Source organism: Sceloporus occidentalis, unplaced genomic scaffold, assembly GCF_023333645.1.
Source record: "Sceloporus occidentalis isolate IW3139 unplaced genomic scaffold, rSceOcc1.0.p SCAF_261, whole genome shotgun sequence".
Classification (NCBI taxonomy): domain Eukaryota; kingdom Metazoa; phylum Chordata; class Lepidosauria; order Squamata; family Phrynosomatidae; genus Sceloporus; species Sceloporus occidentalis.
The window spans coordinates 521,231-541,251 of record NW_028317241.1 but is presented as its reverse complement, the minus strand read 5'-3'; the positions used below and the strand labels follow the sequence as shown (position 1 = coordinate 541,251).

Sequence of the window (20,021 nt, the reverse complement as noted above, 5' to 3'; positions counted from 1 at the left end):
ATTAATAATTTTTGGAAAGCTGCGAACTAACAACTTAAATTTTATGTACAAAATTTAAATTGTATTATTTACTTCAATATGAAATGTTCAAACGTTTCTTAGTTTCTTCTATCAACATGATAATTGTTTGATGCTGGATTTAAAAAAAAAAAAGGAAATTAATATTGATTTATTTCATGACATAGAAGTGAAATACTTAAAAAGGTAGCAAAATTTTCAACAGCCACTTTTTATCCGCTCTGACTTACTTATTGTAAGTTTGCAGGTTGATGCAAAAAAATAAATAAATAAAAAATCCAAGTTAAATTTGGTGCAATTTCAATAAACTCTAACAAATTATAGGCTGTCAGAGAGGGCTTGTTAGCTGTCCATCCTCATTTAACTTTCCCATAAGATCTTTTAATGAAGTTAAACCCCAAGTTCATGGCAATCATTTTGTGGCAAGAGTTGGAGGAATGTACCAATTCATCACTTGTCAGGAAGGCACTTTTAGTTTATACATTTAATAAGGGCATCCTCTTGCTCACTTAATTAGAAGTGAACAGTTTGCATATTTACTAAATGCGGAGTGTCAATGCCATCACGGCCTATTGCCTGCATGAATTATTTCTCTATCTGCAATAAACAGCTGGGTAATTATTACCACTATAATCAGATAAATTCCCTCTGTTAGGCTTTTCTTATATGGTAATTCTTTGAACCCATCCAAAGCTTAGTAAAATTTATGAACGCTGATATCTTAGCCACTTTTTCACTGACCGCGTTTTCATTCTCAAGGACGCGGGTGTTAAACAGTCTGTACACAAAGAAAACACGCACACATGCAATAATTTCAGGAACATATCAGTATTTGCACTGTATTTATCGTTATGAATCAATTTATAGGACTTTACACAAGATTCCAAAATTATATTATATCCTCAATAAATAGTAATACAAAAAAAATCATTATAGAGGGAATACGTGGAAAGTTATATTTTTCCTTAAAACTTTTTATATAGAAAAACTGAATAAAATGGCAGAAAAATATTTTGGAACTTGATTTGTTTTAATATGGTTAATTTTTAAAACAAATCAATTTGTAGGGCTTTACACAAGATTCTAAAATTATATTATATCCTCAATAAATGGTAATACAAAAAAAAATCATTATAGAGGGAATACGTTGAAAGTTATATTTTTCCTTAAAAGTTTTTATATAGAAAAACTGAATAAAATGGCAGAAAAATATTTTGGAACTTGATTTGATTTAATACGGTTAATTTTTAAAACAAAAATATTTTTAGCGCTTCTCAAAGGTGATCAACAATGACTTTAACGGAAGGGATGTATAGAACAAATAGAAAAGATAAAAAAGCAGAGACAAAGTACTTTTAAAATGGTAGTTATATGTCTGTTATATGTCTGAAAAACATTTCATAACTAAAAAAAAATAAAGACAAAGTACTGTGCCGTAAAACATTAATGTTACGCCTATTCAGAATGTGGACCTCTATGATATACTGGCCTACAGGACAATTAACCCAACACTAAAATAAGTATGAATACTAACGATTAAGTACCAAATATATGTATATGATGCGTGCAGATGCAGGGATTTTTACATAGATGGAGTGTAATATGATGTCAGCTCTGCCAACAGTGACATCATCATCACCACTCTTTTCTAATGATGAAAGAGTGAGAAGTATGTAGGATATTGCTTTATTCCTACGACACACTGATGGCATATTATCAGGATCAGTAAGATTAATTTACCTCCTGTTTAAAAGCTGTCAAAAGCCCCCTGTTACACAAGAGACAATTTATGTTACACGGGAGTTAGTAGATGATGAAATACAAATGAGACGGGTTTACTGAAGTTTGAAGGTGTTTTGCTGCAAATGAGTCCATGTGTTTGTGATAAATAGGCCACCCAGTTATCATTCTTATATGCATTAGCTATACAAGGCAACGTTATAGTAATGAGAATGTGTATATCTGATTACCGATCTTAAAACTGGGTCTTCAGCAGAAAATCAGGCACTCAATCAATCATTAAGGCTAGATTTGATCTGATATATTATGGCTAGATGTTCATATTACCTCTAGCACTCAATGAATGCTTAAGAAAAATATGCATTTGAAAAATGGTTTAAGGAGTATGTGACCAGGGCTGGATTAACATTCCTGACAACTAGGCACCAAGAGCTTACAATTAAATAAACAGATGGTAAAACAGATGATGCCCTGGCATAGAGCCGGGCATTGAATTATTAGCGACTGTAGCAAATACATGAATGCATTTAGTGTAACGTTATAAAATGTGAGATTTGGGAAAAAGTGAAATATATGCTTTTAAAGGGAGCTGTACTTTTGACAATTCTTTGCCAGAGGCAGGGTTTTTAGCCATGGTTGAAATCTGGGTAGTCCTGTCTCAGTTGCTTCACTACATTCATTTTATATTAGCTTTCTTTACAATTATGTGGATTTTTTGCTCTTTTTTTTACAAAGTGACAAATCTCTTTCATTTTGTTTGTTTATTAAAACTTTTGATACAGTTCACAATAGCCAGACACCAAGCGCATCTCAAGGGCAATTCGCAGCAAGATCTGTTTAGCCCACAGGCATTAAAATATATTTTGTCGAGCCTTACACAGGGTCATTAAAAGATTGTCATTTCATTTTTTTTTTCAGAGATTGTTAGTACAGCTTCCTTTAAATGACCCACATAGTCCTTCAACTAATCGAACAGTAATTTGAGTTTGAATGCTTGTGGCACGTAAGACTTCCAGGTTATATTAAGCGAAATATGACCAAAGTCATTTTAATCTCACTTAAGCAAAAATTAAGATTGATCAGTCTTCGTAGAAACCTGTCCTAGCTAAGGAGGGGACGTAACGTCTGCCTTGGTCTAGTGCAGATTGAAGAACCCTTTGACAGCAATTAAATAGCTTTTGACCGTGCGAAGAATTATATCTATATATACTTTGCTGATAGGAAGTGTTTGTGCATTTATTGACAAATGTGGGGGTCTACAGTAAGCAATGGTTTCCGATACTGCAGTGATACTGTTTTTTAGCATTGTTGTTCCCCAGTATAAACATTATTATGATTATTATGTATTGTTTTATATAGCGCCATCAAATTCCGTATCGCTGTACAATGGGTAGAGAAGACATAACAAGTAGTATGTAACATAACAAATTGACTAACAGAGACAACAGGTGAGGAGGGCCCTGTTCAAACCAGCTTACAGTCTAGAGGGATAAACATTCATTATATAATTATTTTAATAGTTGTTGCAGGGGACTTTGATATTCAGAAAAGGTCTCTCCTTGGAATCCAAACCCCCCTTTCCTTCTCTGATGTGCCTCTGGTCTAGGAGCCTAGAATGTTCGCTGGGTGTTAGTGTATCATTGTGTCCTACAGCCCTAAATGCCACAACAATGTATATATGATCAGCAAATACATCTATCTGTCTTATTGTGTGCATAACGGATTAATGATTAATCTAAAGTCTTACTTAATCACAAAAATAGTTAGCAGCTGCTTAAGTCACTTATAAGGTAGTGCCACCTTCCAATGGTATCCCGTCTATGTCCAGAGACCCCCAACCACTGCTCCTATGATGCCACTTAACAATTTATTGAAATGGAGCACCAGAATATGACATCATATTATGATCCTCCCCTTCAATAGGCTGCCATTCCTCACCTTAGCCCCACCTCTAGCCACACCCCACATCCCTCTTTGGGCAAAGGACAGACAAAGTTGTGAGATTGCTAAAATTTTGGTAGCCCCAGCTAGTTTTCTCAAGGGTTGGATACAGAGAGCATTTACAGGGCCAACTCAGCCCTTCTTGCTTGAGAAATTTGCCGGTATAAGCCCTTCATTGTCAATAGTGACACAATAGTTGAAACCACAACTCTCCTATAAACTCTCCCTTTAGTAAATAGACACATTTGGCATTAGAATGATCACCACCGTATGACAATGAATATAACATGACATCAAAATTGCGGTTCCCTAAGTAACATCGCTTTCAACCATTTCTAATAAAGACATGATATTCCTGATGCTTCCGTCAGATATAAAATTCAATTTTTTGTTCCTCTAATGATGTGACAAATTGTTTGTTGAACAGAAGAAGCAACCAGCCAGCAAGTCCTTGCAAACTAAGTAACTATATCCTGATTTCTGCCTAAAATATGCTTGTTTTGGTGTATGTAAAAAAACCAGACCCATTTTCAGAAGAAGAATGAGTTGAAGAGCTTGGTGACCTTTCCATATCAACAATACTCTGTAATTACGTTTCCCCATTTTTCAACAACTTTTTCTTAATACATCCTTCCTTTGAAATTTAATGCGGTTTAATTACTGTCAGGTGTATTTGTTGCCTCATTCATTTTAACTCGGCACAAATTCTATGCCACCAACCTCTGCGCTCCCCCACAGAAGGACAGAAGAAGGTCATCCATCTGTACGCTGCCTTGCTCTTTGTCAAAAAGTGGACACAGTTAATGAGGTCTGTTTGGTGTAGCACAAATTTTCAGACACAGATAGAGATCCTTTCAATTGAAACAAATTTGTTTGGCTTAACCTAGTAAGTTAGCAATTAATAATAGCTTTGAGATGCAGGTCAGAAGAGTCACCATACTGCCTCGCCAACACAATCTAAAACACGAAGCTTACTTAGATCTATAGTCATTGTGCTTACATTGTGCTAAGTATAAAATAAAGCAGGTTATGCGCACGTCTTTCCTATTAGCCCTATATTTATAGATTGTAACTTAATCGTACAATTAAAGTGCACTCGGGGGAAGGCAGGGAAGTGATATTAATATTCGGGGAATTGCATAAGTAGCATTTTCTGAAATGTGTTTGAAGTCTCTATTTACGGCGGAGAAAAAAAAAAACAGATTTATGTGTCTAATGCAGGCAATTAGTAACTTTGAATCTTGGAGTTAATATTCACCTTATTTCTAAAAAAATAACTACCGGTAATCATTGTGTGAGCTTTTAAAATAGTTTGCATTGTTGATTAAGGACATTAATCTCAGACTTTGTATACTAAATGAATAAAATGATTATTATTATTATTATTATTAGATAAGATTTGTCTGCAAATGGAAAATATCAAAGTGAATGGATTTAACAGATAGCACATAATAAATAATTGCCACTATCAATTTAATCATTTTTAGTAAATCAGACTCCTCAGGTTAGAACTTGAAACTCTATGATTTACGGTTCAATTGTAATGGTATATATATATATATATATACATACACCAAGTGAATACACGCACAATTAAGCCCCAAAACCATAATTAATCTGTGGATCTTGAAGCCCCAAGGATGGACCTGTGAATGAAATCAATGGCCGTAGCAGCAGCCAATCACACATATGCTATCTGAACACTGTCTTGTAATTGGCTATCGAGCATGTACAGTAGTTTTCTGGATAATACTTCCTGGTCTCAGTAGAGGCTGCTGGAGGAGGAGTTAAAGTCAATGTAAAAGAATGTGCATTCAGTTAGAATACAGTAAAATGAATTGAAGTCCATGCAAAATGAACTCAAACATACATTAAAAAAGTACAATTTTAAGGACTACACTGCTCTTTTATTCCCCATGCGTTTCCCTAACAGGATCTCCAGTTGCTGCATAATATAACATTGTGGTATCCTGATTGTTGTACAGAATTTAATGAATCTGTTGTTAGAGTGTCATCAGTTATAGATCTTCTTAATGGTAAATTACAAAAAAAAGATACACACAAGGTTACAACATCAAACACAAACTTTGTAAGACATAATAAAACTGTTAATCTTTTTCTCTGAAGGGCAAATCATTCAGCAAAATCTCATTGTGGCTCTGGGCGAATAAATACTGTATACCCAGAGTTCGTAACTCATGGTAAAGACCTGGCCATCGGGTATTAACACTTAATTAAATCTATACGCATCAATGGGCGAAGTTCCAGTCTTTCAAGCAAAGGTTAATTAGACTAGCTGTTTCTGAGGAACAAATCTAAGAGATGTTAATTGACCCACGTTCCTCGACGAATCTTGCCCCATAGCGGTTTGTATGTTTGTACAGAGTCTTCATTGGCTTTCTGTTGGAACTAGGGCCTTAGCATCGTTTTCCACTTTAAAAAGTAATGCTTTTTAGCCATGCTTATAGTCAGAGACGGGCGTCGAGTGGTTTTCGCTTACCAAGTTGTCAGTACCCGCCCAGCGCCCCTCTCTCCTCTGCGGCGAGTCTCCCTGTTCGGTCTCGGTGCCGGCTTGTAATGACATCATTTCCGGCGCTCAGCATTACAAGCCAGCACCGAGGCCAAACAGGGAGACTCGCCGCAGGAGTGCTGACAGGTAAGTACAAGGGGGGGGGGTAGGGTAGATAATAGGGAGGGAGAGGAAGGGTAGATAATGGGGGGCGGCAGAGACGGAGGGAGAGGAAGGGTAGATAATGGGGGGGGCGGCATTTTAAACTTCGCCCCAGGCGGCATTTTGTCTTGGGCCGGCCCTGCTTATAGTGATTATGTGGCCATTGGCTTACATACCTAGGAACTTTCAACATGAGCTAAGGCTCTTATACAACCTACTAATTCATGGTCGAAAATTCTGTTGTGGCGACTTACTAATGATGGCAACCAAGAGGCTCTAATAATGGTCCTTAAGAAAATCATGACTTGTTAGGAGGTGAAGATATTCTAACTTAAGTGATCTGTATTCAAGCACACTATACACCAGGATCGCTCAACTATCATTAAATCAGAGTAGAATATGAAGGCATCAACTCCAGAAGGTCTGATGCTAAGAATCTGATTGTTATCTTGGGGTTTGGGTAAAATCCCTGAAACTCCCAGGTATGATAGAGTGCGTTGGATGTATAAAAGTGAATAGCAGATTGTTCCATTGTAAATGGGAGTCTTTTGCGTCTTCATTCTTGACCACCAGGAATACTTCTTATAAGGTGCAGAACCGCTCGACTCTTCCAAAACTGGACCAAGTTCCAGCAGTGCTCTTTAACTCTCATGTTGTTACACCACTGATAATTGCCATATCGGTTAATAATAGCTATAATACCACTGTATGGTACAAACAAGATTTCTCAGAGACTTCTAATGCAAAATGGGTTAACCATATAATTTCTGGGACATTCTGAAACCCAAATAGTATTTGCAGCATTCATAAATACCACTTATACATCATTAAAACATCACTATCTATACCACTTTTCTATCTATCATAGCAAGTTTATGTACTGGTGTAGTGATGCAAATGCACGGCCGTACACAAATTCACACAAGTTTTCCATGTCGATTCAGGGAGGAACTCAATGAGTTTGCAGACATGAAGGCTGAAGAAAAAGCGAAAAAAGACTCTGAGGCAGAAGAGCGCAAGAAAGATTACCGTGCTCGAAAGATGCATTACCTTCTCAGCACTGAACAGGTTAGTGTACACTGCCATTCTGTGACAGCTTATACAAACCGCAGGGACTCCCAACCTGACAGAGACAAAGGAGGGTGCTGAATGGGACATGACTACTTGAAACGATATCACAAAAACACAACTTCGACTTCAATTAAATAGCTCTCTATGCGTGCAGGCAGATACGGTGACTACTCCGTAACAAAATCTCTGTGCAGGAAATGTCAGCATCGCCTTCAAAGAGACCGCAAGTCAGCAGTTTATTCTGCTGCTGTTACAGAGGAGGAAAATTAAAGAATTACACAACATAAAAACTAAAGTCAAGCGCCTCTTTGTCATGTTTTGGCGTTTAGTTATGAGTTAACAATTCAGAGAAATTTAATAGTAATTTTTAAAAAAAAAGTCAAAATGTGACTGTTGTATTTATATTAACACAGAAAAATTCTGTATTTTTTATTGTTTGTACAGCTCCTAGGATTTCTAGAACTCCTATTTCAATATTTTAGCAATAGTTTGGTTTTGTTTCAAAATAGCTTTTACATAGTAAAATGTTTTTTAATAACTGTACATCTCTCTATATAAGTGTTGTAGATATGTGAGCTTCGTCCAATCTATGTAAATAAACATACTTATCACACTGCTTTGTAGTAGACAACATAATGCCTCAGTCTTAATCATCCAGAAGGACCCACTGACTCATGGAAGGACTTTATTAGATATGCAGGACTTCATTAGCATTGCTGTAAAAAAAAATATTTCTGTGGGACTTCACCTTTAACTTTCTGTAGTACTGTCTGGTCTCCCAGCATGTGTTTCTGAAAGGTATGTTGACCACATTGAGGTGGACATAAAAAAATGTAGACAATAATTGTAACATATTTTTTTTAGTGTTTTCCTCCCACTATGGCTCAATGGATATTTTCCTTTATATCCTATACTGATTAAATAATGTGTATATCAATATAATAATAATAATTGTCCAACTATTCTGAGATAAACTCTTCCCTAATAATATAGTTTGTAAGGAAAATCAGGAATAGATTTTTAGAATGGCTACTGTGATTGTGGAGGGTTAACTGACTTTATTTAGAAGTTACCAGCTTTTATCCACGTGTGATGCTTAAGTTGCCCCCAGCTAACCTGAAAACTTCATTTTAAATATGCAGTATATTTAAGTTACACTGAACATATGTTACCGTGTACTATAAAAAAAATACACAACACTTATCCCATCATTCATAAAGTATGAAGAAGACATAAAAAGATATAATAAACGTTATTTTTCAGAAGCCATAAATAATGTTGTCTGCTCCACCTACTGGTTCTTTTGTGCATAAAGTACATTGCATTTGTCCGTATACAGCGATGTATTTCAGTTACATTTCTAGTATACAGCTGGAGGAACAGGCTATACATTTAGAACATAATGACTACTCACCACCTTATAATATGTGCAATATGCTACATATAGCATTTTATAAAAGAAAAAAGAACTTTCTAGAAAGCCTGGGACTGCTATAATTTTCTTTTAATTTTTGTGGTATCCCAATATATATATATATATATATATTATAATAATCAACTAAAGTGTTTATGATTTATAATATTTTTTAATCTACAGATAAACGTATTTAATATTCAGGGCCGGCCGAAGACTTAACGCCGCCTGGGGCGAAGTTTAAAACGCCGCCCCCCCCCCCCCCCGCCGACGCCGGGGGGGGGGGGCGGCATTTTAAACTTCGCCGACGGCATAATCTACGACCCCCCCCCGGTACTTACCTTTAAACAGTCCTGCGGCGAGTCTCCCTGCTCTGCCACGGTGCCGGCTTGTAATGCTGAGCGCCGGAAATTGACGTCACTTCCGGCGCTCTGCATTACAAGCCGGCACCGGGACCGAACAGGGAGACTCGCCGCAGAGGAGAGAGAGAGAGGGGCGCCGAGCGGGTAAGCTAAAACCACTCGGTGCCCCTCTCTCTCTCCTCCGCTTCAAAAAAAAAAAAGCGCTTGGGGCGGCAAAGTGCCGCCCCTTCTAAAGTGCCGCCTGGGGCAATTGCCCCAGTCTGCCCCATTATAGGGCCGGCCCTGTTAATATTGTGACTTTCCTTTGTAATTCTATTACGCTACTACTGTTTAATGTAACAGTACAGTTTTTTGGTACCTGCTTTTGAAAGGGTTTAAGTATCATAATTGCCATACTGTTTTCCATTTGCTCTTTACAAGAGCTTTAAAAGAATTAACTATTAAAAACACCTGCAGATCTTTGCATGTTACGGGATGCGGTTGAGAATTTCTGATGATGATTGTTCATTTTTTCTTCTGCTTTCTTCCAGGAAATGTAAGTTGATGGAGTCATTGATAATTTGACTATATTTTGGTAACATGTATAACAAAACATTCCATAAAAATATATAGAATCCTTTATTTAATATTTACATCATAGAGAAGGAATAATAGAACCATAGAATTTGCCGGCAGATAAGACCCATTTGGCCCCATTGAGCTTGCCTGTTTTTCCTGATGTAAATACTAAAACCTTAATCTGTCCTCTGTTTTATCTTATTTTCAGGAGCCATATCCCTATCCCATACATGTTTAAAATTCCCTCGCTGTATTAGCCTCTACCACTTCTGCTGGGAGGCTGTTCCATTTATCTCCCTGGTTCTGAGTAACGTAAGACTTCCGTGTATTATATCTAAGTGTCTGACCCTTCTTACGGGAAAGCATTTTTATTAACAAAATGATGAGAGCCAGAACAATAGAACATGGTTTACAGAGGGTAGAAAAATTGAGGGGTAATGTAAATTATATAATATAAATTGTGTTAGGCACCATCCACGGTGCCCATGAATCCACCAGACTACCGGATATGGGTACCCAGCTCATCCAAAACAGAATAAGGGTACAGGAGAAGGGTAGTAGATACCAGGAAAAGACTTTCAGTAGAAGTACAGACAAACACAGTAAAGAAATTCTGGAACGCTTGAGATGTGGATAAAGCTATCATAAAGAATACGTAAATAAAAAGTAATTTAAAGAATCTGCAAAACATTTAAAAACAATTGTATGTTAAAAAAGAGTGATTTAAAACTGGCAGGCTGGATGGCAGGCAGTGCTTTTCCTATTTATGTATCTATTGTGTTTACAATTCACCTTCTAAGCACAATCAGCTATCCCTGCATCCGCTGTGTTGAGAAGCTGCATACGTACCTAACCATTTTAAAACAGGTTTCGGTTCTTTGTCTATTTCCAGTCCAAACTCAATGGCAACGATGGGGAATTATCATAGAGAAGGTCAGAACATCTTTAGAAAAGGTTACTTCCCACCTACTCCATCATTGTATGTGCCACATGTCTGCCGTTCCCTTAAACCCCTTGCAGTTCATCTGCTCCCAATACAGTGAAAGTCATTGTCTAAGCGGTGATTATGGCACATTCATATCCTACCACACAGATAGGGAACGTGACCTCAGTGCTTCTGCTGGCCTCTTCTACCCTTGAGAGATCCGGAATCACAAGTTTCTCCCAAACCTGAAACTCATGATTAATAATGTCTCAAGCCGAGCCACCTGGGAATATGGCTGTTCTTTTCAAACCATACAGAGAATATTTCATGCCCATTATTTTTACAACACTCACACTGATTATAGCAACAAAAATACATTGCTTAAGCGTTATATGTTCTGAAAGTGTCATCCATCAATATAAACAAATATAGACTTCTTACTAAATATCCACTTTATATTTACAATAAAATCGCATTTAACGTACAATCTAGAGAAAATTTACTTTTTCACATGTTTGATTATATATTTTGTATGTGTATTATATTCACATTTTTACATTAAAAAGTGCTAGATCATTTAAAGTGATACGTTATAATATGAACTAAAAATGAACCATCTTTAAATATGGTAACATAAGTCCTTATATGAGAATGTTACATTTATAAGTGTTGGGTGTGAGGCGCTACGCATATCCATGATCTGTAATATCTGGTAAATGTATCTGTGATATAGGATAGAAATCTAATTATTGAACACATTATATAGGTTATGGTGGGTAAAGGTGATGGAAACCCCTTCCACTATAATTTAGGGGTATGTAGAAGTATTATTAAACACTCATCTACAGACACCAGAAGGCTTGTTTTTCCCTCTCATGGTGCTGCCACAACCACAAGGGATTCTGGGTAGGTGCATGCAAATAAGGTCAACAATTATGCATTATCAAGGGCAAACCCCAGTGAGCTTCTCCTGCAAGAAGGGGTGAATTAATCCTACATGATGTATAGGTGAAGCACTGCTTCCTTGGGTCCCCAGGTCATTAAGGTCTTTCTCCAGGTTGCAGGAGCAATATATATATAGCCATGCTCACACCTGTACTATTCCCCCTCCACTCCCAAACAATATACTGCTATCTGGGGCTAGCCCTGCCCACCTCATGGCTAACCATGCCCATCATGTGGCTAACCCCACCTCTTTGTATGCATAGCCCCACCTCCCATAAAGCCAATCCCATAGAAAAGTGAGAGCTCTGGGTAGCCTACCCTGCGAAGTTGCCAGGTGTGATAATGCCGGGGAGGTTCACTGGGGTTTGCACTTCAGAATGCATAGTGACATCATGATGTTAAAATATTAAGCTCTCCTGCAAATATCCCGTTTAGTGAATAGGCCCCATAGTCATTTGTGTAATATTGTGGGCTGGATTTATATTCCAAATGCACTTATCATTCGAAAAGACTTTATAAGAGCGGCACAGGTAGAAAAAAGGGAACCATTTGATTGGGACCTCAGTTAACCCCTGCCCCTTTTGGCTACCGCTGCTCCAAAAATACAGAGCTCTAGCGACATGCCTATTTCCCCCCTGTTAATGTTTTTTTTTTGCGTAAAAGACAATACTATCTCTCCCTCTACATTATTTCTGTTTCAATTCTTTCAAGAGAGACCGTGATACAAAATAGAATTATCATGTTACAAGAATACTAACAGTGGAGTTCTGCATTTTGTTTGAGTTATAGGTTATTTTCAATGATCACAAACCTGGGGTTCTATTAAGTAGAACTAGAATCCTGCTGAGTACCAATTCCCAGCAATCATTTAGGTGATATGTCAACAAGATAGTTTTGTTATTTTAAATTGTATATTACTTTCCTTTCAGTGTTATTTTCACCTATGTAGTAAATCACCTATTTAGACATTGTAATGATGTTTGTAATTCTGTGTTCAGTTACAAAAAATTTCTGAGTACGCGGAACAGCCCCTGGTCTTAAAATTTGTTATAAAGGGACAGTTTAATGTCCCAGACACCCCCACTATAGAATGCATTTCTAGTTGGGTAGACTGGATGAGCCAAATGGTTCTTATTTGCCCTTTCATTTTCTATGTTTCTATGTTATGTTCTCTGTTAGTAACACTAACCCTCTGTTCGTATTTTTATGTACATTGAAATAAAACCAGAATTGAAATAAAGCACTTAACTGACCTAGAAGTTACAGTCCTGGCGCAACAGCTGCCCCCTTCCTCCATGGTCTCCATTTCTTGCCACTGATCAGCCAAATAGATCTCCTGAAGGGCATATAGCCAGGGAGGTTGAAAAGGGGCATATGGGGGGATTCTGCATAAACTGCAAAATGAAAAAAAAACCATAAAAATTCTAAGAGATCACACAGTTATCATGTGTATTAAAGTTCATATGATGACTGGAGTATCCTTTTAATTAGAAACAAATCTGCTTCACTGAAACATGTATGCTTTTCCATATTCATACTTTAAAGATATTAAGTAGTCATTGTGAAGCTTCTGCCTTACATATTGGGAGTTAGCCAGATATTAAAATAGAACACAGGACACGGTGTTCTCTGTGGCATCCTGATATAGATTTGGTCCTAATGGGCTAGACCTGCAAGAAGTTTTTGCTCTTTTTATCTACTGCAGTGAAAAATAGTATTTTTTATTACCCATTCCAGGTGAAACTCTTATTTTCCAACTCTAGTCTAGATACACAGAACTGCTATGTTCAGTATTTTTGATGCCAGAGTATTGCGTAGGGTATATTCAGAAAAATACTTGGTTGGGGTTTATACTAGCCACCTTGGATAGTAGTAGCCTCAAATATATGTTGCAGGTAGTTTTGCTAATAATAGGCTCAACTATGTCATGTGTTGTTGTTCATTAGAAATTATTTATACCTAATTTTCAGACTTGCTAAGGAACAGATGATTTTTATTATGTCCTTATATGTAAAACCATAAAATCCAAAGAGTGTGCACTTTCCTTTTTCCTATTTCCATATTCTCCTAGGGTTTATTCATTTTTCTTGAGTGTGTCTGAGCATCCGTGTGAAAAAAAGAAAACCATCTTTGAATTCTATTCTTTTAAATATCAGGAAATAATCAATCAGAAACAATCGTCTGTTCCTTAGCAGGTCTAACAATTAGGTAAATGCAACCGCAGATGAACAACACACGACATATTACACTGTGTCATGATTTATTCAACAAAAATAAAGCCAAAATGGAGAAGCAGTGTGCACATCTCATGCTTCAATTGTTTGTAGAAGCACCTTTAGCAGCAATAACTTGAAGTAATCTTTTTCTGTATGACTTTATCAGTCTCTCAGATTGTTGTGGAGGAATTCTAGCCCAAAACATTGCTTCGGTTCATTGAGGTTTGCGGGTATTTGTTTGTGTCTGAGGTCTGGACTTTGACTGGGCCTTTGCAATACCTTGATTTTTTTTCTTTTTCATCCATTTTGTTGTAGATTTGCTGGTGTGCGTGGGATCATTGTCCTATTATTGTATATATGAATTTATACTTACCTACTTTTAGACCTGCTTTGGAACAGGTGTTTGTTATTATGTCCGGATATGTAAAACCATAGAATCCAAAGAGGGTGTTCTTTCTTTTTCACACAACTGTACCTGTGTATGTGTAAGTGTGTATAAGTGTGGATGTGTATGTGTAAGTGTGTATGAGTGTGGATGTGTAAGTGTGTGTCTGAGCATGGATATGCATGTGTGTGTGTGGGCATGGATGTCTGTGTGAGTCTGCGAAGGGGACTATGTGTTAGCATGAATATGTAAGTGTGTATTAGGGTAAGTATGTGTGAGGGTGTATATGTGGTAGCGTGAGTGTGTAAGTGTGGGTGTAAACATGTGTGCCAATGTGTATGTGTCACGCTCAGCGTATTATACCGGAACCTGAGGGCGGAGACTGGACAATAGGCTTAATAAAGCCTACTTCTGAGAAGGAGGAGAGCAGTAGCACGTAGCCAGTACAAGGTGATCAATGGAAGCAGCCAAATTAGGATCCAAGCCCTAGGGCAAAAGAAAGCCAGTACAGCAATGAGGACAGGAACAAGAAAAACAGCAGGCAAAACGGCAAAACGTAATCAGGGACTTACTGGGTTGGGAGGGGCCAGTTACTGATATAAGTTCTTACTGTATGTGAGATATGGGGGGTACAAGGTGCAGATAGGCCACTTGGCTTTAACTGCCAGCTCTCCCATGGTAGGCAGTGTTTATCCATGCCCCTATTCTCCACCCTCCATTCAAGACTGCCTACACACCTGGTTAAACCAAGCAAGGCTACCCCTGCCCCCTCATGAAGCCACTCATCACAAGAGAGAAAGCCTGCCCCAGGAAGTTCCCAGGTGTGTGTCGGTGTATGTGTATATATATATATATATATATATATATATATACACACACACACAGTATATAAGCTTTAACTTCTGCTTTTTCTAACACGATAGGCGAATTGGAAGGTTTTATTGGTACATGGCCTAATTAATTTCCTTCTTTTTTAAAAAGAATGGCCAGGTAACCCTAGAAGTACCACGAAAAATCAAAAGCATCTATATCAAATTATAAAAAAATGTTGCTTTCACCCAGTACAGCTCATGTAGCAAATGGATATTAAATGTTTTATTTTTTATCAAGACAATTCCACTGGTGCTTTTGTGGAAGACATGCCATGACATTATCTAAATTGGTATCTTATATCTTCAGTGTAACGGGGATGCTCTTTTTCTGCCAAAAGAAAACATTTTGGCAGTTTGTCTTCAAGTTAACAGCATCTTCGCACAATTATAAGTATAGTAACTGAGACATGATCATGTTCCCCTCCAGTTCTCAGTAAGAGTAATTGAATCGTGAATACCGTACTAAACGCTGGAATGTGACAGTGTTTTAACACGTTGACTCTCTCTTAACAGCGGGACAATTATTTGCTGAGTGAGATTTTTATAAATCTCTTGGCAGTAGGCTGTCCTGATAATTATGATGAAGTGAGCTGGTCAGTGTTGATTCAGCAGTCACTGTTTTAACAAATATTTCATTTAAAGTTCCCCTTAATGCCTTCTTACTTTTACGATTATCGTTCCACTACGTTTTATGCTTTAAAAGTAAAATCACTTGGTATATCTAAGTGAAACCCAGGCTGGAGAGTTGTTCTATGATTGGTTATGGAACAGGTACTCGCCTCATCTATTACTCCCAATGCCCTGACTCCTCAACATACTGCCTGCGGTAAACAATTGAATTGCTCAGTCCTAATCACCCAGCTGGCCACTCTGACTAATGAATGTCTATGGAGGAACAGACTTCATTGGTATTGTCTTAAAATATCAGCTCAATGTGACTCAGAAAGTCACCCAAAACATTGTATAACTGACAACAATGGCTGCCTCCATGTCTGCAAATAAAGGAAATTTACTGGAACAAAATAAGATAAAGCCCATTTTTTTGTCAGTGCCAACCTACTTTATTGTATACAGCACTGTAGTTTATTCTGAAGGAGAAAAATATATTATATATAGTCTCAAGGGTTCCCAGGTATGACACCGAGTTTATTACAGGCCCATATAAATCTATATTTATTTTTTTTCAATAGAGCTTCCCATTTAAGGTTTATTTATATGGGCCTGTAATAAACTCGGTGTCATACCTGGGAACCCTTGAGGTTTGACCCAGAATCTCTGGGTTACTTCACTCTTTTGAGAATGGGGGTGCATTGTTTAGCCACACCCACTCCTTGCCCACTTTCCCTCCTCAATACTGCCTGGGGCTTGTCCGGGACAGCTAGCCCCAGTTCCATAGCAGGCTAACCCTGCCCCTGCAAAGCCGCTCCCCTCAAGAGGAAGAGCTTCAAGCAGCCTACAATAGGAAGTTCCCAGGTATGCTCTTCTGGTGGCCACGCCTGGATGGTGGTCATCCAGGCACAGACAATTCCTAGTACCACCTATAGTGAATGGGAACCCCTTTTATATTCCTCCAAGGACCATTGTGGAAGGTTCCTTTCAAAACACATACACAACATTTGCAGGGTAAATTACCCTTAACACATTGATGTGACAGACATGTAATATGTCAATTGAGAGTAATGGAGTTAAGCTGGAGGACTAAGTGGTATATTATTTTTGGGGCCACCACAGGCCCCCTAGGGCAGCGCCCCATGTTACCTCTGCCTAACTAGTAGCACCGTATCCTAAAGACACGCAGCGGTCCTTTTTAATGATGTCTAAGAGGACACATCTCGGTTGGGGAGATCAAAGGTCTTCCCTTTAACCAGCCCATTGTTCGTGAGACACTGGGGGAGAGGGTGACCTGCCACCGGTCTTGCACCAGGCTGACTACCACCCCCTGGACCTGCCGGCCTAGGTTTAGGCTTAGCCAATCTAGGCTGGGATACATCACTGGGGGACCCATTACATTAATCCAAAATATATGTATAACATACGCTATATGTCCAAAAATACTTTAAGCAAATTGTGTGGCAAAAAAAATGGCCAATTACAATCATTTCAAAAGAAATTCTTTACTCTTTTTTAAATATTGTTTAATTCCGGTGAGTAAAGAACATAAATTGATTTCTGTAAATCGGTCTTCCAGTTACATGTTTCTTTGACAGCACTGCAGCTATTTTTCTTGATATCTGCATTTTGAATAATTTAGTGTAATTTTATTGTTATAAAATGAGATGAGCCAATCTTGGCAGAAGTCGGGCGTGTAGTAAAGGCCTAGTGATGGAATAATAAAGAACGAGGGAAAAGCTTTATAACATAATTCTCATCAATGTCTAAGGGAATGTCTTTATTTTTTTTCTTTTCTTTATTCATGTGCTTAATTAGGGAAAAAAATGTTATAAAGGTACCTGGAAGATAGATTGTCAGAAATGCAAAGTGATTGAAAATATTAATCTAGGGATAAGCATGACTGGGTAACAAATGATACATTTACCAGTACGGTCGACCTGGCGCAATTAATATTCTATCTAGGTTACGCATTGCTTTCTATGATGTAAAATGTTCATAGGCTTCTTGAGGAAAAGGGATACTCGAGGAAAACAAAGGTAGATCTATTGTACAGCTCATTTTATGATATGTCAGAATCATGGCCTTTACGAAAAAAAAAAAAGCATTTTAACAGCTCATTTGCCAAATTCACTACTAGGCCAGCAGTCAACGTCAGGGTCTGAGGCAGGAAGGTCAGCGAGAAGCTATTAGCAGGGTTTCCTCCGGAGACTTCCCAGTACTTATTGAGTTGGAAGTTAGCATGACAGTACTACGAATAACCAAGCCGTGCTTTATTTTAACGGTTAGCTCAGATTTCCCCATAGTGTTTATCACATCAGAAAATACGGAAAATGAAGTCCTAGAAAAAGGCATCTCGACAGAAACCTTCGGAAGTTGTTTAAAAGGATATCTTGTGCTCAAAAATACACAAACAACCCTTAGAGGCTTACTGTCAAAAGAAAATAATGCCAAGAGCTTCACATATAGTTTATATGAAAGCAGCGATGCTGCGACAGTGACAGGAACCCTGGTGAACAGATTATAGTTTGGTTATTAATAAACACTTGTGTTTATGCTTGTTTTGGAAGACACAGTGCAGTTAGTTATTATTGCCATAACTGGGATGTCTATAGGTTTGCTCCAGAGGCCACAGCAATGACAGCCGATTTCCAGACCTCTGGGGCAGTCCTTTCATCTCCAAAGGTGAAGAGGAGGTTCTCTCCTCCAACGCCTACCACTTAGATTCTGATTGTCCTCTCCTGGCTTCTATATGATAGGGAACTCCCAAGGGCTTGCTCCTGGAGCTCTGCCTACACTAGCATAGGGAGCATGATCAGAAATGAGAGGAGCATTGACACAAGTGGGCAGGGCTACTCTAAGCTCCTCCCCCATTGCTGCTAGCAGCACTACTAATAGTAAGCGGTTTAGTGACCTTATGTGTTTCTGAATACGTGCAGGGTATTGACAACACTTCTGAACCTTTTGACTAATTAAAATGCAGTAAAAGCAACAGCATGATTTTACATTCTAGACACATTACTTTACCTGTCCAAAATAAGAAACTGACAGTAAAAAAGCCAATAGGGAGTGGTAGAAGCACCTAACTTATTATCAGTAATGGACAGATAGTGGTGGTCTCTTTACTTCAGACCTTTTTAATTATTCTTTTCACTCATTGCCACTCTATTAAGTATTACAAGCTGCTCACTTACATTGCTCATTGCCATTCAAGCTGCTGGGAAATGCTTCCAATCATTAGCAATCTCATAAAAGATTAATTATGTGTTTAGGAAGGGATAACGCAAGATGTTCCTCATCAGGTCCACAGGTATATCCATAGAGTGCCTGGTGGGAAACGTATTGCTTCTAATATCGCTAATATCTTAAGGGATCTAACCAGCAGTAACAAGATTGACTGGGACTTTCTCTAGCAGAATTATGGTCAGAGAAAGGATCCCTCCATCGCTTTTTACATTACTGATTTTCTTTTTAATTAGTTTTCCACCTCAATTTTATAAATTAACTTTAAAATATTCAAAAATGTATCTGTTTTTAACGATCACATGTTAAAGGTATGAGATTAATGTCAACCTATTTTAGCATTTCTTTTAAACATAAACACACTATTTACAGATTGTAAGCTCACACAAACAAGGCCATATTCCCCTTCTGTATGTCTTAACCTGTGTTAATTTTATTGTCAGTTTTGTACATTGCCAAATTTAATGTTATTCCTAATTTTATTGTTGCGCTCTCTTAATAAAATGTAATATAATTTAACATAAATAAGCCAAGTATTCTATATTGTCATGTGATACATATTGTTATAATCTAGAATGGAAAAGTTACAAGCAAGTAGTGGATTAGAGCCGTGCTTTCATTTCAATATAATTTATTTTTCATTCAATTTTAACAAAGTTATATTTTCTGTCTTTTTAGGCTGCAGGAATATATAATTCACCTTATAGACCATATCCTGATGAGATGGAGTTTCGATTGCAAAGAGCACGGCCACTAAGCCATAAAGAGCGCCCAGTAATCAAAGACGATGGCAGCGTTTTTGCTAACTGGTCAGATTGTAGGGTTCGATTTTCTTTCCCAACAACGCAACCTCTCCCACCAATTGGAAAGAAGAAGCCACAGGTGTGTACTTATAAAAGTCCTCAATGTCTGCAAAACATTAATTGATCACAGAATAGTTAAAGTGATCCTAAAACTGTTTTTCAGCGCTATTGTTTATAGTCTGTGATTAGTAAAGGACCATTTGTTGGATGCCAGTGTGATAACAGACTGTTGACTAGTAGGTTACAAT

The 20,021-nt window shown here is 37.8% G+C and overlaps 1 protein-coding gene across 1 annotated transcript in view; it reads left to right on the top strand.

Moving 5' to 3' along the window:
• Positions 1-20,021, top strand: part of LOC149275864 (spermatogenesis-associated protein 17-like) — a 152,404-nt gene that overhangs the window by 25,644 nt on the left and 106,739 nt on the right. Inside the window, exons 6-7 of the mRNA XM_089504220.1 lie at positions 7,315-7,438; positions 19,649-19,852. Of these exons, the coding sequence (XP_089360346.1) occupies positions 7,315-7,438; positions 19,649-19,852 (328 nt within the window). The remainder of the gene's footprint in view (positions 1-7,314; positions 7,439-19,648; positions 19,853-20,021) is intronic.